This window comes from Giraffa tippelskirchi, chromosome 4 (assembly GCF_054371585.1).
Source record: "Giraffa tippelskirchi isolate mGirTip1 chromosome 4, T2T-mGirTip1v1.2.pri, whole genome shotgun sequence".
NCBI classification, from domain to species: Eukaryota; Metazoa; Chordata; class Mammalia; order Artiodactyla; family Giraffidae; genus Giraffa; species Giraffa tippelskirchi.
The window spans coordinates 126,286,537-126,307,177 of NC_137278.1; the positions used below are offsets into that span (position 1 = coordinate 126,286,537).

General features: G+C 42.5%; 1 protein-coding gene across 1 annotated transcript in view; it reads right to left on the reverse strand.

Annotated features, from left to right (window-relative positions):
* Positions 1–20,641, reverse strand: part of LOC145545643 (uncharacterized) — a 151,981-nt gene that overhangs the window by 40,464 nt on the left and 90,876 nt on the right. Inside the window, exon 3 of the mRNA XM_081590487.1 lies at positions 18,340–18,566. Within this exon, the coding sequence (XP_081446613.1) occupies positions 18,522–18,566 (45 nt within the window). The 3' untranslated portion in view covers positions 18,340–18,521. The remainder of the gene's footprint in view (positions 1–18,339; positions 18,567–20,641) is intronic.

Consider the following 20,641-nt stretch of genomic DNA (forward strand, 5'->3'; position numbering starts at 1 on the left):
GGATATTCTCTTCAAACAGATGAGAACAGTACAGAAAAAAGTGGACCAGGGATTTTCACGAGTGAGAAGCAGGAAACATCTGAAGAGCAGAGGTATCAACACATCTTTTTAAAGGAGGTATCTACTAAACACATTAAAAACTAAATTTTCACTAAATCCCTACTATAACTTTGTTTGGTAAGAGGGAAAGCAGAGGAAGAGAGAAAGTTGTTTTAAGCAATAGAACAATTTAAATTAAAATGCCAACTGACTCACAAATTGTTCCATTACAAATACCAGTGACACAATGGAAAGGTTTCAAAAGAAAACCTGTAGTTCCTCCAAGATGAGTGTCAGACCAAACCCCAGCCTCTCCTTTCTCTTTCTCCCTGGTGGAGACTCACTTACCTCATTCCCTTTTGGGAGCCCAATCCTTCTCTCAGAAAGATCTAAGGTAAGAGGTTTATACTTCAGTGTGAACTTATAGTCATTCTTACCTTTCAATGTATTTTAATTTTAGGTCCTAACATCCTTGATGGCTCAGATGGTAAAGAATCTGCCTGCAATGCAGGAGACCCGAGTTCAATCCCTGGGTCAGGAAGATCCCAATAAGGAAACGGCAATCCACTCCAGTATTCTTGCCTGGAGAATTCCATGGACAAAGGAGTATGGCAGGCTACAGTCCATGGGGTCGCAAAGAGTCAAACACAACTGAGCAACTAACACTTTCACTAAATACAAATCCTTAATTTAGAGATCCAATGTTTTTTAAAGCAATTGTGAGCATCAGGCAACAGGTGAAGACGGAGGGAGAAGGTTCCTCATGGCCGTGGGTACAGAGTCACCTACACTTGGAAGCTAGTCTTCTTTTCATGTCTAAACCACACGGAAACAGCCCTCTCAGAACCGAGTTTGGTCAAGGATCCATAGGTTGAATTCTAAAATACTGATGGAGTAGAGGTGGGGAAATATTACTCCCTTATTGCACATTTCCTTAAAACACATCAGCAAATGAACTGAAGCTATAGCCTTTTTCTGGTTAATTTAATCAACTGGAGACAAGAAAACTAGTGAATTCTGCTGAGAAAGTATCCCTCTGAGGGTTAAATGGTCTCTTGGGCTATCCACATCCATCAAATTAATTCAATAACCCTAAGCTCTCATTTCACATTGTGTTATATGAATATTACTTTGGCAGGTTCAATGCTGATGACCTAACATGCATCTCACCAGCATTTGTGAATAGCTTGGCAGCTAAAAGGTCTTTTTCTCCCTTCCTAAAGGAGGGTCTAAAATAATGCCCAAGGGATTCTGGGGGATGTACCACAACTAGCACAGCTGAAACCCTGCCCCACTTTTAAACAGGGGCTTCAATTACGAAAAGGTGATGGTTTAAAATGCTTTAAGTTGACTGCATGTTCCCCAACCCAAAAAGTAAGTAATTTTAAGGCATCTGGCAATTGATAGGGAGAGTAAATATGTGAGGGTTAATCGTCCTACACTGCCCATATTTGAAATAACAATAAACAGGAAAAATGAAATAGCAAACATTTTTTTTTTTTAAGTGCAACTTTGCTAACAAGACTAATGAGTAATCATTTTTAACCTATCAGATGGGCAAATTTTTTAAAACCATTCTTCCAATGTGGGAGAGTATTTAAGAAAGCTGGTGCTGGGCTGGCCTAGTGGCTCAGTGGTAAAGAACCTGCCTGCCAGTGCAGGAGACACAGGTTTGATCCCTGACTCGGGAAGACCCCACATGCCTCGGAGCAACTGAGACTGTGCGCCACAACTATTGAGCCTGTGCCCTAGAGTCTGTGCTCTGCAACAAGAGATGCTCCCTCAGTGAGAAGTCGGAGCGCCGCAGGTAGAGTGCAGCCCCCACTCTCAGCAACTAGAGAAGAGCCCACATAGAACAAAGACCCAGCACTGCCAAAAATAAATGAATAAATACATAAAATTATTTAAAAAAGAAAGCTGGTCCCAGTGAGAGTAGACTTCCTTTCAAAGAATAACTTGAAATTTTGTTCAAAACATCTTTTAATGTGCATATGCTATGATTCAGCTATTTCATTTTTAGGGATATATTCTAATAAAATAAACAAGTATACAAAGAAAGATGCACAAAGGTAATCTTCGTAGTGATAACCTATAATAGTAAAAAGTTGTAAAAATCACAAATTTCCATTAGTAGTGAGCTGTGAGTAAATTATGTTATAAAATGGAATACTACACAGTCATTAGCACTGATAATGCAGAGGCATATTGATTCATAAGTACATTCATAACATGCTATTAATGAAAGAGGCAGACTATAACACCATATACGGCATGAAATTTCACTTTTGTTAAGCAATGCAGACACACATATACAGAATATAAATTGAAAAGCATTAAGCAATTTATATACACACATCTCCTGACCTATAAATTGAAAAAGTATAATTCTCTTCAAAATATGCTAGCATAAACAGTGTGATATATAGATGTGTGAGTTTTAATTTATATCCTACAAGTAAGCAATTACTTAGCATGTGAAAGACTTAATTATATGTCAGGGCTTCTTCTCGGATGGCTCAGTGCTAAAGAATCTGCCTGCCCATGCAGGAGACACAGGTTTGATCCTGGGTCAGGAAGATCCCCTGGAGAAGGAAATAGCAACCCACTCCAGTATTCTTGCCTGGGAAATCCCATGGACAGAGGAGCCCGGCGGGCTACAGTCCATGGGGTTGCCAAGAGTCAGACACGACATAGTGACTAAAGAACAACCAGAACAACAAATCACATGTTGACACCTTACTGGTGTCTATTATAAGGCTTCAATTACCTTTATTCTCTGATCAATATCAGAGGGTTTGTTAATAACCATAATGGATATTGGAAATGATTTTTACTGATAAAAAGACAGGTGTTGAAAATATATGGCTCAGCCTGAAATGTTATTCAGACAACTCCGCCACTGTCCGGGGATGAGAATCAGGCGAGCCCAGCTGCCTCTGTCCCTCCAGCTTGTGTGAAGGTGGGTTCTGTGGTGTGAGCAGCCTACGAGGCCGGCTGAATCCCACAGCTGCGGTGCTACAACTGCTCGCCCCACGTGCTTCCATTCAAGGTGCTCCACTTAGTGTCTAGAAGGCCGGGAGCCGGGGACTCACCAGCAGTTCCCAGCATGGGCTGTGAGCCCATCTGGTGATGCACGTTTGTCCCTGTAACAGGATTTGGTTCAGAGAACGGTTTTCAATTTACCTTTCTACCTCTTTGGGAGGCTGTGGCAATGGTCTTTTGCCATGGGCCTCGCCTCCAGGGATCTGTAATCATTGGAGGCTACTGATACCTACCAAGTATGACCTTATTGTGAACTACTGAACTGACTTTGGTCACTGTGCAACCAAGACTGTCATATGCCAGAACTTCAGCAGTGATTACCTACAAATGGTGGGACCCTGAGACTCCTGCCCACCGTTCTCCAAGGTGCTTTCTAATTTTTCCTGTAATGAACAGGCAGTATGTGTTTTCTAAATAATAAATAAATAAAAGGAAGCAAACTGCACAGATGGCACTGTCACCACCTGCTGGCAAATATTTAGAAGGGCCACTCAGGTTAATGCAGACTCATCAACAGTAAGCAGCAGGTCTAAAGTTCTACTCATTGGCTTCAAGTTGCTTTCAATTCAGAAGTGTAACATTTGGATTATTCTGGAGGAAAAAAAAATCACCTATTGTGATGGACAGCATACTTTAAAGTAGGAAGCTCTCTTTAAGCAAGCTATGTTAAAAGAATTCTGACTTTTCCAAAGAAAATACAGTTCCACTGACTGTAGTTTAAGTATGAAGAAAATCATACTCTGCTGGATGTAACATTATTCATTTGGTCATCTGTCAAATAGTCCACATGTTCTTAAATGCATCCCTCCCAAATATCAATATGTAAAGCAACGTATTTGTCTATTGGACCTGTCTTCACAAAAACATCTATTAACTGATGACCATAAGCTGACGAAAGGAATGGCAGCCCATTCCAGTACTCTTGCCTGGAAAACCCCATTAACAGAGGAGCATGGAGGGCTACCGTTCATGGGATTGCAAAGAACCAGACAAAACTTAGCAACGAAACAATGACCATGGGCTACACCAGTTTAAATCATTTTAAGGATCTGGTTTTTAATCAGGGGGTCGTCAAAATGGACTCAATCAGTAAGGCTATAATCTCTCCAGTCTTACTATCTCTGCTGAATTTCTAACAGGAATATCAGTATCTTAGCCTCAGGGTTTGGGTTCTGTAAGCAAAGCCAATTCCACACAGCCACAGATGGCAGGAAAAGGCAGCAGTTACAACAGCTCCATAACAGGACAATCTTTCCGCAGGCTGCTCTCTGGGTAACAGAGCCTTCTGGTGGCACATGACTCGTGTATGTGACCAGCCACAGGTGACCGCCTCCCTCTCCCTGCCAACCTCTGCTCTCTTCCGTGCCCGACTCCCATCACCCCACCTCAGGAAACAGGAAGGCTGCTGCCCTCAGAACATCCATCCTGTCAGCTCAGGTTCACCCCATTTCACCCTGTCCTCTCTCCAATAGAAGAGGATGCTACCAGGACACCCCACCCCACCTCCAACCATCTCTCTCTCCCATTACACCCCTCACACACTACTCATCATTTCCATAAATTATTTATACATCCTCTTTCATTATAAATATGTTACTTGGAATCCTTGCTTGAAATGAATGGAAAACAGACAAATCCTTTTAACAGCAAGGATGGGGAGCAAGGGTCCACTGTGAGCACGACACACACACACTCAATGGTTATTCACATAGAGGGCACCCAAGATTTTACTTGCAACTGTTAAATCCACTCTCACACTGGAAGGGACTACAGAGGTCCTCTAATTTCAGTAGGGCCCAGACTTTCGGATTCCAAGGCAGGTGCAACTGTCTCCCCCACATGATCATCCTACATAATTAAAAGGGAAGGAAAACATGGAGCTGCCAATACTCTGTTTTACCAATTTCAGGACTTTTTAAAATCACCATCTCTTTTGGAAAAGGATACTTAATTATCACAAAAGAACATGCTACCAGAATGACAATGATTAAATTTAGCTTTATGAAACTGACTTCATTGCATTTCCTCTGTCATGGACCTGAGCTGGTTTGAGGATGGGATAATAGGAATCAGTGACCTAAATTGTTCCAAAATTTCAGATCCTCCAAGAACCAAAGTGTTAGATATTCAAGATATCATAACTGTACATTATTTCCTTAATAATTTTGATTAAATAAACTCACATTTTTAGTTTTCTTTTAAAAGAAAACTGTGGATCTTGTCCACAAAGGAAAAATCAATATCACTTGCCACAAATAAAAGCAACCACAAATGGATGCAATAAAAACAAAACATGTTATTATATTCCAGCTAGATAACTATTGCCTGCTCTCTCTCTGCACTGCCAAGGGAGATTGGCAAGTGTTAGAGCAGTTATTAAAGACTATCATTAAAAAAGCTTTCTCTTTGACAAAATCAGAAGGGTTGAAATTAAATTGAAAAGAAATTACTTTCACACAAGGTGATGCAATATTATTTAGTGCTAGATCCAGGCTCCATCTAAAATCATCTCTAGTGGCTCATGTCCTACTCAAGAGGCATACTAATCAAGACATTTTGGTGGCTGAATCTCATTCATTCATTCATTCAACACACTTACTGAGCACCTACTATGTTCCAAGCATTGTACACAATAGAATGAACAAAACATAGTACATTTTGCAAAAAGCTCACCTTTCAGTGGTGAAACCTACATTAAACAAATGGTGACACAAAGTATATTTGTGGGGACTTCCCTGGTGGTCCAGTGGTTAAGACTCCGTGCTTCTACTACAGGGGGCATAGGTTTGATCCGTGGTCAGGGAATTAATATCCCACGTGCCACATAGTGCAGCCAAAAAATGAAATAAAAAAGAAAAAAACCTCAAAAAAAGTATATTTGTGCTGCTTTATATAAATAAATGTAGATACATGTAAGATATATAAAAATATGATATGCATGTGATAAGGTTGTATACACACACACACACACAAATGTGCCTTTATTTGGTAAGTGCTATAAACAAAAAAGGGCTTCCGAGGTGGCACCAGTGGTAAAGAAGCCACCTGCCAATGAAGGAGACATAAGACACAAGGGTTCGATTACTGGGTTGGGAAGATTCCCTGAAGGAAGGCATGGCAACCCACTCCAGTATTCTTGCCTGGAGAATCCCATGGACAGAGGAGCCTGGCGAGCTACAGTCCATGGGGTCGCAAAGAGTTGCACAAAACTGAAGCAACTTAGCACGCATGTATAAAGGAAAAAAAACAAGGTGTTGTGGCATAGTTTTATTAGTAAGACTCTCTTTAAACAAGGGGTTCAGGAAAAACCTATGTGAATGTAACAATTAGGTTGAGCCTATAGGAAGAGCAAGATTTAGCAGGCTGAAAGTGTCGGGGGGTGGGGGGAGAATGCCTGGGGCATTATAGGTAGAGGTAACCATGGTGTAGACAAGAGCTTGGCTCCTCTGGGGAAATGCAAAAAAGAAGCATGGTTGGAGTGCAGCAAGTAGAGAAGAGTGAGCTAAGCAGTTTCCCAGCCTCTGTCTAGCGACCAGAACCTTGCTACCTCTCTCTGCAAAGATCTCTTCCATCCTTGCACCGCTTCCTAGAAATATCTCCTTATACTAAAGACAAACCTATCTCTCTCCCTCATTTGATGAGTTTACACATAAATATAGCAGTTCAACCCCTTTGCCCCATAGACAGAAAAAATTCAACCCTTCTTCCACATGGGAGCCCATTATATATCTGCAGAGAGCTAGCATGTTACACCTGAAGCTTCTCTTCCAAATTAGACAACACCCAAGTTTCTGCAGTACATATGGTCCATGTCACTCTTATATGGAAGGTAGATTTTCCAAGGCCCATTTCTGTTATGGCATTAGAATTTCCCTCTCCACATATAATCCAAAGTTTGTTTTCAGCCTTGGGTATTATTTTATTTTGCTCTGTTTCTAACAGCTTTTCTGGATAATACCCAAATAAGTTATGCTCAGGCCTGGAATTTCTTAAGAACTGGGAAATCTCAAATGTATACCATCATTAATATTTATTTCTTTTTTCATGTCTCTTTCCCACATCTTGGAAGGCAAATTTCATTTGCAGGGGTGGGCTAAGGATCTTTTTCAAATAATGGAGTGGCAATAGATTCTGATCTAAACTGAATTCAAAGATATCATACTCAAAGCTTGTGGTATAAAAAAACACACAAGTTATTCTTGCTCAAACTGACCATCCATTTATTTGGAAGACTCTGGGAAGGTGCATGAAATGCAAGAAAACTGCTCTGGATTGCTTCACCTCCAGCCCCAGATTCCCCAGAAACTAGGGTGAGGTTACAGGGACGGTGCTGTGTAAGCAGGGCACTCTGCCAAGCAGGGTTCACATATCTCCACTTTAAGACTGGAGTGGAAAAATAGACCAAAACTTTCATGAATAAATAGTACATCCTTGGCATGCTGGATGAAAGTTAAGTGGCCTTTAACACAATTTATCCAAATAAATTGGCATCTCTCAGTATCCCTACCCCCTTCCTCCCTGCTCTCTCCCCTCTTATCATATTCGGTCCAATTTCTAGCTGCTTCCTGTTGCAAGGTGAATTGTCCTAGGGAAGAAGGGTTGCTTCCACGTGATCTCTTATTCCTGAAGCTTCTTTCACTCTGTGACTGTCATATTGCCCATTACTCCTTCATCAGGTGAAGCAGTGTGGTCTGAGGAAGAGCAGAAGAAATTCAAAAGTGATGAGCTGCTTCTTCCCTATCAGTCCTAATACCTTTGGGGTAGGTAGTCGGAGATACTGAATAGAACAGAGAAAGTCTACCTTCTCATTAGCCTGCCCATCACAGCTCTCCTTCAGCATGTAATCTGAAGAAGTACCAAGCAGAAAAAAAAGTCTTCACGTATGAGTAAAATTGTATCACCAATAGCATTAAACCTCAGTGGATTTAAGTGACAGATGAAAGGGCTTCTCTGTCTCACCAGAAGCATATGACATGTAACGCTGTAGGGAACAGTGTTCCCATTAAATTACCAACTCCTAGAGGGCAGAGACGGAGAAGGCAATGGCACCCCACTCCAGTACTCTTGCCTGGAAAATCCCATGGACGGAGGAGCCTGGTAGGCTGCAGTCTATGGGCTAGCGAAGAGTCAGACACGACTGAGCGACTTCACTTTCACTTTTCACTTAAATGTATTGGAGAAAGAAATGGCAACCCACTCCAGTATTCTTGCCTGGAGAATCCCAGGGACGGAGGAGCCCGGTAGGCTGCCGTCTCTGGGCTCGCACAGAGTCGGACACGACTGAAGCGACTTAGCAGCAGCAGCAGCAGCAGCAGAGGGCAGAGAGGGCTTCCAGGTGGCGCTAGTTGTAAAGAACACGCCTGCCAATGCAGGAGACATAAGAGTTGCAGGTTCGATCCCTGAGTCAGGAAGATCCCCTGGAGGAGGGCATGGCAACACACTCCAGTATTCTTGCCTGAGAAATTCCATGGACAGAGGAGCTTGAGAGGTTACAGTCCATGGGGTCACAAAAAGTCAGACACCACTGAGTGACTAACACTCACACCTTTCAGCCCAGTGCTCTTTCTTCCACTACACCCTTGCCTTCCCTAAAAAGACACTGTTGATGAGACTCGAATGTTTTTTTCCTCTTTCCTTTTCTTGCTTTTAGTGCTTTTATATTTGATGTTTAAAATCATCTTCAGGAAAGTTCTAGAGGTAAAAGTTAAAGTGTGTTTGTATAAATTGACACCAGCTGCTGTAACAGATAATTCCCCAATCTTAGTTGCTTAACATAATCAATTTTCCCCCTCATATAAATTCCCAAATGAGTGTTCTATTTTTTAAAATTGGAGTTTAGTTGATTTACAATGTTGTGTTAATATCTGTTGCACAGTAAAATGAATCAGCCATACATATACATATATCCCTCTTTGTCACCATGGAGCACCGAGTTCCCTGTGCTATAGAATAGGTTCGCATTAGTTATCTATTTTATACATGTGTGCTCAGTTGCTCAGTCATGTCTGACTCTTTGCTACCTCAAGGACTGTAGCCCACCAGGCTCCTCTGCCCATGGAATTTTTCAGGCAAGAATACTGGGGTAGGATGATTTGAGAGAATAGCATTGAAACATGTATATTATCTTATGTGAAATACATCGCCAGTCCAGGTTCGATGCATGAGACAGGGTGCTCAGGGCTGGTGCACTGGCATGACCCAGAGGGATGGGATGGGGAGGGAGGGTCAGGATGGGGAACACATGTACACCCATGGCTGATTCACGTGAATGTGTGGCAAAAACCACCACAATATTGTAAAGTAATTAGCCTCCAATTAAAAAAAAACAACGGTGGTTTAAAAAAGGTTCCTATTGATATACATGCACTACTATATATACAATAGATAACTAATAAGGACCTATTCTACAGCACAGAGAATTCTACTCAATACTCTGCAATGATCTACATGGGAAAAGAATCTTAAAAAGAGGGAATATATGTATATGTATAACTGATTCACTTTGCTGTACACCTGAAACTAACACAACATTGTAAATCAACTATATTCCAATAAAATTAAAAAAAAAAAAAGAATACTGGGGCAAATTGCCATTTCCTACTCCAGGGGATCTTCCCAGCCCAGAGATCCAGCTCATGTTTCCTCCATCAGCTGGCAGATTCTTTACTACTGTGCTACCTGGGAAGCCCATTTTATACACAGTAGTGTATAAATGTCAATCCCAATCTCCCAATTCATCCCACTCCCCTTTTGCCTCTCGGTGTCCATATGTTTGTTCTCTATGTCTGTGTCTCTATTTCTACTTTGCAAATAGGTTCATCTGGACCACTTTCCCAGATTTTTTAAATCTGCAACTCAATTTAAAAGCAAACTATGCCATCCAGTAAGCTTATTTCCTCAGAAGACATTATTTTAGAAAGTGCAGAGCAGAATATAATTTAAAAGTCATTAAGGAAAACACCCTTTGCTGCTTTCGTAGCAAAACACTTCTCCACTCCTTGCTGACAGATGACTTCAAAACAGCCTCTGAAAGGAATCTTAGCAACTGTGAGCAGCTGAATAGTGAACATCACAAAGAAAGGAGGGTTTATTATGCATTCGTTTGCTTCTCAAGAAGAAGACTTAGGAGAGATTTTCTGGGGGCTCATCTTCCCCCAAACTTTTATTGATGCATGAAGTTCAAACTCTTTATTGTAAAAATTTCAAATACACAAAAGAGAGACTAAGGTGAAGTAACTCATTTAAGGTTGCCCAGCAGCAGACAGCAGAGTCAGGATTTGAACCCAGGTCTAGTTGATGCTGCAGTCCAAGCCCTTAATGCTGCTACCACCCTACCACCTCCTGTTGACATGTTCATTGGTTCCAAAGTACAGGTGAAGGTTAATGTCCCTCTGAATCTAGTGTGTGTTGAGGATGGGAATAGATGGGAAAGGACAGAAGGAACTCTCCCTCCCAAGGTCGGGGGAAATCCCTGGGGCAGACAGGGACCCAGACAACAACTTACAGACGTGACCTTGAGGGCATCAGCTTTCTCAGACCTCGCCTGGAACCACGGTTACCAACACCTATTCTGGGAAGTCCCTCTAACTAGCAGGCCACTCTGGGATGTGAGTTCCTGTGGACCAGCCCCTGGTGCCCTCCTGAGTCAGAACATTCCCAATTCCACCAGGAAGAAGGTGGATTATCAGACAAGTGTTGCTGCAGCAAACAGATGGCAAATTCAGACTATATAATCTGAAGTAAGATTACTAAAGGGATTGTTTACAAAGGTGTGGGCAGAGTATGGGGCCAGAACTCACAACCATAGGGTCAGTCACCACCCTAGGCTTGACAGAGTGAAGGAAGGAACTGTTGAAGTCCCAGGAGGGAGGAATAGGGAGAGAATCTCCTTCACCAGAGCTGAAACCTGTGGTCAAGGTGGACTCAGGAGCCAGAGGGGACTTAAGAGGGAGGAAGCTGGGAAAACTTCTCTACTATGATTCTTCTCTCCCGACCACTCTCACTGGCCTCCCCACTAGCTGAAACCAATGGGGAAACCAGAGGATAAGGGAGCCTGGTAGCTGGTTCACAGTTCATCTCCCAGGACTCACAGCAGGATCGGGAAGGAAGTCTGGGGCTGCCAGTGAAAGCTGGTAGGACATAGGGGCTCACAGCCACCTTCCTGACTGTACCGAGCCATGGCTTAAGTGGATACATACTTGGCAATGCCCAGGACGCTAGCTCTCCAAACATTCAATGGACTGCCTTCTCCCCACATCTGCCTATGGTGGCTCAGAGCAGCTGAAGTCATCAGAGCACACTACTCCTCAGTTCAAAACCTTCCAACATTGTCCATCTCATTCAGAATAAAATCCAAGCCCCAGAATGGTCTGTGAAGCTCTTTATAAGCTGGCTTCTGCTGCCCTCTCTGATCTTACTGCCTGACTCACACGTGTAAACGTGGGCATGTATTGAATGAATTAATGAACACGCACAAGCATGAAAGCCAGAACTGCTTCATTTCAGCTGAGCTCTGCTCCTGAGTTCTCACCTCAGTGCGCCAGAGCACTTGGCCAAGCCCCTTAGTGGAGCTGCACTTTCATCACACCTATTGTTAATGGTTTTTCATAACTACCAAGGTAATTAACGTTCATTGTAGAAAATCTTAGAACTCACAAAGAACAAAAATTTGAAGATTAATTCAGAGATAGCCACTGTCAGCAGAGCTTTTATGCATATATTTAGTATACAAAATTGGTATACTATTATGATTTTGTGACCTACTATTCTCATTTAACAATGTGGCATTAAACTTTCTTCCAAAACATATTGTTTCAAGACTGCATTGCATTTCACTGAATCTCCAAACTACTGTCACTAACTAATCCCCTACTACTGTACGTTCCATTTGTTTCCCTTTTTCTAGCTATCATAAAAAACAATAATAAATATTCTTTCACATTCACATATGTTTCCATTATTATATGCTCCAGACAGATTCCTATAACTGCCTGACAAATGGAAATACAAATTAGAGCATTTGGAAGTATTACTGAATTGCTCTCCAGAACAAGTGCATCGACTAACACTCCCAGCATCGGTATTTAAATACAGTCATCTCCTTTTTCTTTTACTAATATTGGGTATTAATATTTTTAAAAATATATAATACCATGTTGAAACTGTCAATTTTCTGTCTCTATTAAATAATTAGATCACAGATTTCTTGAGAAAGAAAACTTACTTCTGATATTCAGTAGGCAGTTGATGGTGGAAGGATGGATGAGTAGACAGATGGATGGATTAGATGGATGGATGGATAGACTGGACAGACTAGATGAATTGAATAGATGAATTTTGTTAAGGAGTACCAGGAAAGACACCGAGCCACATGAATAAGTTGTCTTTTTCCAGTTTCTAGGACATTCCTGACTGGTTTGTGTATTTATCATGGTGACAGTCCCTCCTTCTTGGTTAAATTCCACTGGGCATCACTTTGCTTTTGATTATAAAACATTAGGCTCATATTCCACCAAATCTGGCTCTCCCTCCCAGTTGGCTTCAGCAAAGAGGTATTAAAATTAGTAATTTGGGCTTACGTGTTTACGGTCTCAAGTATAACTAATTAACATTTTAACAGCAGAATAACAAGTCCCTGATTTTCCTTAGCAAAGCAAAACTGAAAGTAAACACCATAATGGACTGCGCCATAGCATCCAAACCTACCACCTAGAAAGATACAATCACCAGGGGCTGCAGCTGACCTAGAATTTGTACTGAGAGAAATTTAACCCAATGATGCCACCATGGGGAGATGCCTGGTACCCATTTACCCCATGTGTAGACCACAACTTGTCAGTCCTCAGGAATCAGTAAGGGGTGGGGCTGGAGTCTTGTTTGTTGGTGTAGCCCCTGTGCCCAGCACTGTCTGAAACACGGTAAAGTGAGGTGAAGTGAAAGTCACTCAGTCGTGTCCGACTCTTTGCGACCCCATGGACTGAGTCCATGGAATTCTCCAGCCAGAATACTGGAGTGGGTAGCCTTTCCCTTCTCCAGGGGATCTTCCCAACCCAGGGATCAAACCCGGGTCTCCCGCATTGCAGGCAGATTCTTTACCAGCTGAGTCACAAGGGAAGCCCAAGAATACTGGCGTGGGTAGCCTATCCCTTCTCCAGCAGATCTTCCCGACCCAGGGTCTCCTGCATTGCAGGCAGATTCTTTACCAACTGAGCTATAAGGGAAGCCTCTGACACATGGTAAATACCTGTTAAGTGTCTAGTGAATAAACAGGCCCCAAAGAGAGGGAATATGGGGCAAGAAGATTCATGGAAGCCTGGTTATACTGAGTGGACTATAGTGCTCATAAATTCTTGAACCTGAATTTGGACCTAGATCAGAAAAAACCCACATTCACTTTCTCTGTTCTATGCTGTCTTTCCACATTAGAGAACAATGTTTAATACCCTCTTTCTGAAAACCTGTGCTGCTATAAATAATCTGAATCACAGTTTCAAATTTAAAGTGCCTCAAATAATCAATCATATTTCATCTACTTCAAAGGGGTCCTCACAGCAACATTCCCCCTGCTTCTAATGACCCCAGCATGCTAAAAAGATATGGAAGCAAGAACTACTGTCTACCCACAACAAACTGGCACTAAAATCATAGGCTTCTTGGGCTGGGAAGACAAAGCAAAATGAACAATGTATTCTCCAATTTGCTTTTGTTTTTTCATATGTACCCTCTGGCTGGAGATAAGAGTTAATCACATTAATGACCTCAAGGGCCAATAACAACTTATGTGCAAACATAGCAGAAGAAGCTGTATAACTTATCTACTCATTTATTTGGCATTAGGCACCATGGAACACAGGAGACCCCAGTTCGATCCCTGGGTTGGGAAGATCCCCTGGAGAGGGAAAGGCAACCCACTCCAGTATTCTGGCTTGGAGAATTCCATGGATTGTATAGCCCATGGGGTCGCAAAGAGCTGGACACGACTGAGCAACTTTCACTTTCAGGAACCATGGAAACAAAGACAGGAGGTTCCTCCTACCCTCATGATTGTCAACTGGAGAGATCCATAAGCAATCTGTCACAGTACAATATGGAAAAAGCACAAAGAGACCCATGTCCATGTTACAGGAAGTTTTTGATCAGGTTTCTCAAGGAAGTGAGAAGTTGTGGCAATAAGAAAAAAGAATGGACTGTTAGAAAGCAAGAATGACCATGAATTATATTAGTTGAGAATGTATTAACTATACTAGAAGTTACCCATTTATTGAGTGCCCTACTATGGAACCAGGATACCCATAACAACTCACTGAGGTAGAACCTATTATTATCCCCATCTTAGAGAGGAGGAAACTGAAGCTTAGTTTAAATAATTAGCCCAGGTAGTTAAATTCCTAACCATAAGGAGAAGAAACTGGAAGTAAAGATGTGAAAATTGTGTATAAAAATCATTGCCCCAAATACCACTTGAAAATTAGGTGTAAACTTACTGATGATCTGCTATTACATAACAAGCTACTTTCAACACTTAACAGTATAAAACAATAAACATTTATTATCTTTTAGTTTCTGGGGGTCAAGAATTCAGGAGCAGCTTAGTTGGGCTGTTCTGGCTCAAGATCCCTCAGGAGTTTGCAGTCAAGATGGCAACTGAGGCTGTGTTCATCTGAAGGCTTGACTGGGGCTGGAAGATCTACTTCCAAGACAGCTGCTGGTATGAAGCCTTTATTTTCTTGCTTTGGGAATCTCTCCACAGGACTCAGCATCCTCATGGCATGGCAGTTGGCTTCGCCCAGAGCTAGTGCTTCAAAGGAGAGCAACATAGAAGCCACGGTGCCTTTTATGACTTACTCTCCAAAGTGTGACATCATCACTTCCTCAACTTTCTATTAACTAGAAGTGAGTTTTGGGGGGTTTCCCTAGGGGTCCAGTGGTTAAGAATCTGCCTTGCAATGCAGGGGACACAGGTTCAATCTATGGTTGGGGAACTAAGATCCCACATGCCAAGGAGCAACTAAACCCACGCTCTGCAAACTACTGAGCCCATGTGCCACAACTAGAGAGAGTTCCTGTGCTTCAACCAGAGACCCAACAAAGATCCCTCATGCTGCAACTAAGACCCTAAGCAGTCAAATAAATATTAAAAAAAAAAAAAGAAGTAGTGAGTTGTTAAGCACAGGCCATAACCAAGGGGAAGATGATCTCCTCTACCTTTTAAATGGAGGAGAATTTTTGGACATATTTTTAAACCACCACTAGACCTCAGACTGGAAACTAGAATTGACTGCAAGGACTCTATCTAGAGAAAAAGATTTGCATTCCAGAAAAAAGGGTGTGACAAATAAACCAGATCCCAGGTGCTGGGGAAATAAGGTGGCACCTACAAGCCAGCAAAGGGCCAGGAAGCTGTTCACATTTATTAAAGACTAAAGTGTAATTATTGTAGAGGAAGGAGTTAGGTGCCTGGTAAAATCCATAGTTTTTGAAACAACAACATGCAGTTTAAAAAATACTTCTTTACTGTCATTAATTTCTTTTGGTTTTCCCTGCTATTGAGCAAAAGTTCTTTTGAAAATGTTAATTTATTTCTTAGATGTGCTTCTAGAAAGGGGTTGGGCTGGATAGAAACAAAGGAATTAAGATCTCAGGAGCAGAGGGGAGTGGCAGTCGGGATCAAGGGGAGGGAGACCAGGGGGTGGAAGAGGAGGAGCAGGGCCCCCGGGTAAGCTGTTCCTACAAGAGTCTCCTTCAAGGCTCTCCTGGGCATGCTGCAGACCTGTGAATACTACGTGTTCTGTTCAAAAGGGAGGGGCTCCTCCTTTTCAGAGCGTGAAGAAACTGGATGGAAATGAACCTCCGAGCCCAGAAAGCTGAATGTTAAGCAATCAATTTACATGACCTCACCAAAGCAAAAATACAGACCATGAAAGCTCTTAACATATTGCACATAGTGTCTGCACTGAGTTGGAGAAAAATAGAGGAGGCAAAGCCAAGAGAAAGCTGAGCATCCATGGCAAAATGAATGATGTTCAGGTGGACCTGGGTTCAAATTCTAGTGTCTCTCTTACCAGCTGTGACACAGTGGGAAAGCTGTTCTTTCTGAGATTTTATTTTCTTATTGTAAAGGTGGGGGTACTAGCAATTTCCTCACAAAGTGGTGAGGATTTAATGAGAGATGTAAGCGTTCAACGACTGCCATGTTATTAATGCACAACAGGGGCTAAGATATGAAGTTGACCTTTAGGAATAAAAACGGAGAATGTTTGTTCATTTTCTCCATCTCGGTGTACAGTTTATGAGAAATCCTCTCAATCTGTTCAGAGAACAGATGGTAAGTCAGGTACCACCTCTCCCTCTTGCAGCCTCCCTGACCTCCATTGCTTTGCTCTCCAGGGCAAGGGGACGGCCCCCACATCCCCCTGGCTAGCAGGGGAAAACGCAAAGAGCTGCTGTCCCCAGAATACTAGCAGCATTTCCAGATGTGGTAAGTTCTGGGAAGGAGCTGGGGCAGTGAACTCCCAGGGTTCCTTCATCCCCATCTTTCTGAGACCATGGGTTTTTTGCCCAGCACAAGCCCTACTCAACAGCAGCTTTTTCAACATCCCAGAAATCAGGCACCATGGTGGCCCCATGGGCCTCCTGGAATCCTAGGGAAAGGGATGCTGGAATCCTAGGGAAAGGGATGCTAAGGGTAGGTAAGGACCCTCCCTGCAGCGCACAGTAAGAAATAATCCCTTTGGGGTTATTATCCTCAGCTTCAGGTCATAAGCCACAGAGCAATATAAGCTCATAACCAGCAGGGCCATGTGCCTACGTCCAGCAGTGCAGTTTTAAGGCCTTTATGAAATGGAAAACAATTACACAGGTGTTATAAGGTACATTAAAAAAAAGCTGATGACAACACAGATGCAACTAATTATTATCCTAAGCGAAGTAAGTCAGAAAGAGGAAGACAAAAACCATATGATATCACTTATAGTGCAATCTAAAATATGGCACAAATGAACCTATCTACAAAACAGAAACAGACTCACAGGCATCGAGATCAGATTTGTGGTTGCCAAGGGAGAGGAAGAAGGATAGAGTGGGAATTTGGGGTTGGTAGATGTAAACTCTTGCATCTAGAATGGATGAAAAAACAAGTCCCCACTGTATAGTCCAGGGAACTATATCCAGTCTCCTGGAATAATGAAAAATAATATTTTAAAAAGAATGTCTATATGTGTAAAGCTCACTCACTCTGCTATATAGCAGAGATGGAACAATGTTGTAAATCAATTTTTTTTAAAAGCTGATGAAAGGATAATTGCTGTTTCCCACTTCACATGATCAAGTGTCAACACATCAACAGGTCAGCTGGTCCCTCACTCCCATTCTCCAGTGGGGAAGGAGACGAGCTCCAGCCCAAAGCTGGCAGAACAAGGAGGGCGGAAACAGGCTGAAATTCCTTTCCAGATCTTGTGCTTACTGTTTCCCAAGTCTCTTCAAGGAAACGTTCCTTGACCTCCTCAATACCTTGCCAGCCAAACGGGAAACTTCAGGCCCACACAGCCTTGTCCCGTTAATAACTGAAGCACTCTCCTAAAAGCAGGCAAGCCCAGCTTTAGGAAGGATCCAATCAGCAAATGCAATACAGAATTTTCATAAATGATTCATGCCTCTCCAGGGCTTCCCTGGGACTTCTCAGGAGCGGAGGGAAGACGGCAATGACAGCCGCCTGGGAAGTCAAATTATTCTGGATTCTTGGGGGAAGAATAGAATGTGTTGCTATTTACTTTTAATAACAAAACCGCCTAGCACCTGTCTACGCCTGTCTCTCAGTCAAAGAAAATTGTTATTGCTGTTCTAGGGGAAGGACTGGCTCCAAGGGCTGCCAGACACATGTGCACAGGGGACCTCAGGAGGACCCTCCGTGGAGTTAGGAGACACTCGATCGCACACCCACCAGGTATCTCAGACTGACTCCAGGCCAGCAGCTTAGGGTCCTTTCTGAGCAGTAGGAATTTTTAAAGTTCTCTGTATAATACTTTCCTCAGCCTCAAGATCAACAACAATAACAGCCAAAACTTACTGAGCCCTTGTGATGTGACAGGTACTGTTCTGATATGTATTATCTCTTTTCTTTTCACAACTATCCAGAGAGGCAGGTTCTATCATCATCCCCATATCCTACAAATGCAGAAAGGGAGACACAGGGAGTTTAAAGAAGGAAGCCAGCCAAGGTCCCACAGCTGAAAGAACTGTAGAGCTGGGATTCAAACTCACAGTCTGGTCCCAGAGGCTGTACACTTGCCACTGTGGTATCCGAACTTGCTTACTGAATTCCATATGTGTTTCTGGGTTTTCTCATGACAGTTGAGGATGAAGTCCTTCTCCCCTTCTTTGAAATCCTACCAAAACACCAGGTGGTCTTTGATGGTGGGCATCTCACACCTGTTGGTCAGGGTCTACAGGTCAGCTGCCTTGACCCAGGAGAAGATTGCTGTTTCATGCTTTAAAAAAAAAAACAACACAAACTTAACATTGACTCTTTGAGATTTCCTATGCCAAATATTATTTTCTAGTGATGATGTAATTTTATTTCCTTAAAGAAGCGGAATAAAATGGTGGAACAAGCGTTTTGAAGAGAAAGAGAAAGCTTCCGATTGTCCTTCTGCTACTTCTTGATGAGTGACCTTAGGCAAGTTATTTAATATCTCTCAGTCTTAGACTGCAAGCGTATAAAATGTGGGTAACCATACTTATCTTTGAATATTATTATGAGAAACGAAGGATATAAAGTATAGAAAGCATCTATCATAAGAGTAATTCTCTAAGGCTTTTTCCTGTGCTAAAGGTCTGTGACTATGTAACTATATTGCTTGGGTGGTTATACATCTTCAAGGAAGCAAGAGTTAGGTTTGCTGTCTTGCTTCATTCCCAAGCATGTCTGCTGGCTGTGGAAAATCAACGAACTACCACTGAGTACTATCTTCCAGTGCATAGCCCCATGCCTTCCATCTCAGAGAGCGCTGAGACACGTGTGTGTGGAAAGAGAACCAACCGTTCCAAGAAGTAAATGACTGAGCAGACGACTAACAGGAGAAGGCACTTCCCGCTGGCCCCTGTGTTGGGTTCGATGAGAGAAATTTTTAGGGAAGAGCAGATTGGGACAGGCAGAGAAGATGAAAAAAAATTTTCAGGAAGGGCTCAGAAAGAGAGAGTGAGGTCTGGAGGGTAAAGACGGAACATCCTCAGCTATATCCAGTTAACAGTAAGACCGCTGGTTAGGCAGCAGATTTAATGGCAGGAAGTTAGAATTAAATAAATAATTGACAGTGGATAGATTCTTGTTATATTTTGCTTTACCAAGTTTATGTATGTGACCCTACTTAATACTTACAAGGGCAATGCTAAGCTGGCATTATCTCCACTTTGCAGCTGAGTCAGAGACACTCTTGGAGAAGGCAACGGCACCCCATTCCAGTACTCTTGCCTGGAAAATCCCATGGATGGAGGAGCCTGGTAGGCTGCAGTCCATGGGGTCGCTAAGAGTCGGACATGACTGAGCGACTTCACTTTCACTCTTCACTTTCTTGCACTGGAGAAGGAAATAGCGACCCACTCCAGTGTTCTTGCCTGGAGAATCCCAGGGACAGGGGAGCCTGGTGGGCTGCCGCCTATGGGGTCGCATAGAGTCGGACACGACTGAAGCGACTTAGCGGCAGCAGCAGCAGCAGCAGAGACACTCAAAGACTCTGATGCTTGGAAAGACTGAAGGCAAAAGGAGAAGGGGGTGACAGAGGATGAGATGGTTAGACAGCATCACCAACTCAATGGACATGAAACTCCGGGAAGACAGTGGAGGACAGAGGGAGCCCAGCATGCTGCAGTCCACGGGGTCACAAAGAGTCAGACACAACTTAGCAAACGAACAACAATGACTCAGTTCACTTTATTTCCACATTTGATCCTCAGAATAATTAGAAAAGATGAAATATAATCAATCATATTTCATCTATTTCAAAGAGGTCCTCACAGCAACATTCTCTCTGCTTCTAATGACCCCAGTGTGCTAAAAAGATATGGAAGCAAGAACTACTGTCTACCCACAACAAACTGGCACTGAAACCACAGGCTTCTTGGGCTGGGAAGACAGAGAGCAAAATGAACAACATATGTTTCAATTTGCTTTTGTTTTTTCATAAGTACCCTCTGGCTGGAGATAAGAGCTAATCATTTAATGCCATCAAGTGCCAATAATAACTTATGTACAAACATAGCAGAAGAAGTTGTATAACTTATCTATTCATTTATTTGGCATCAGGCACCATGGAAACAAAGACAGGAGGTTCTTCCTACCCTCATGATTATTATCACCATATATAATGTTAACTTTATTACCCTGAAATGAAATCTAACTCATAAATAATGTAATAGCCATAACTGTGACAACTAAAACTGCCCTCCAAAATATCCAAAGTACTGTCTAGGGGGTAGGATGCCCTCGCCCACCCAAAGTCAAAGGTAGGGCAAGTCACAAACTCAGGTCTCCAGACTTCTGGAGCAAGGTTTTTCCTTGAAAAGG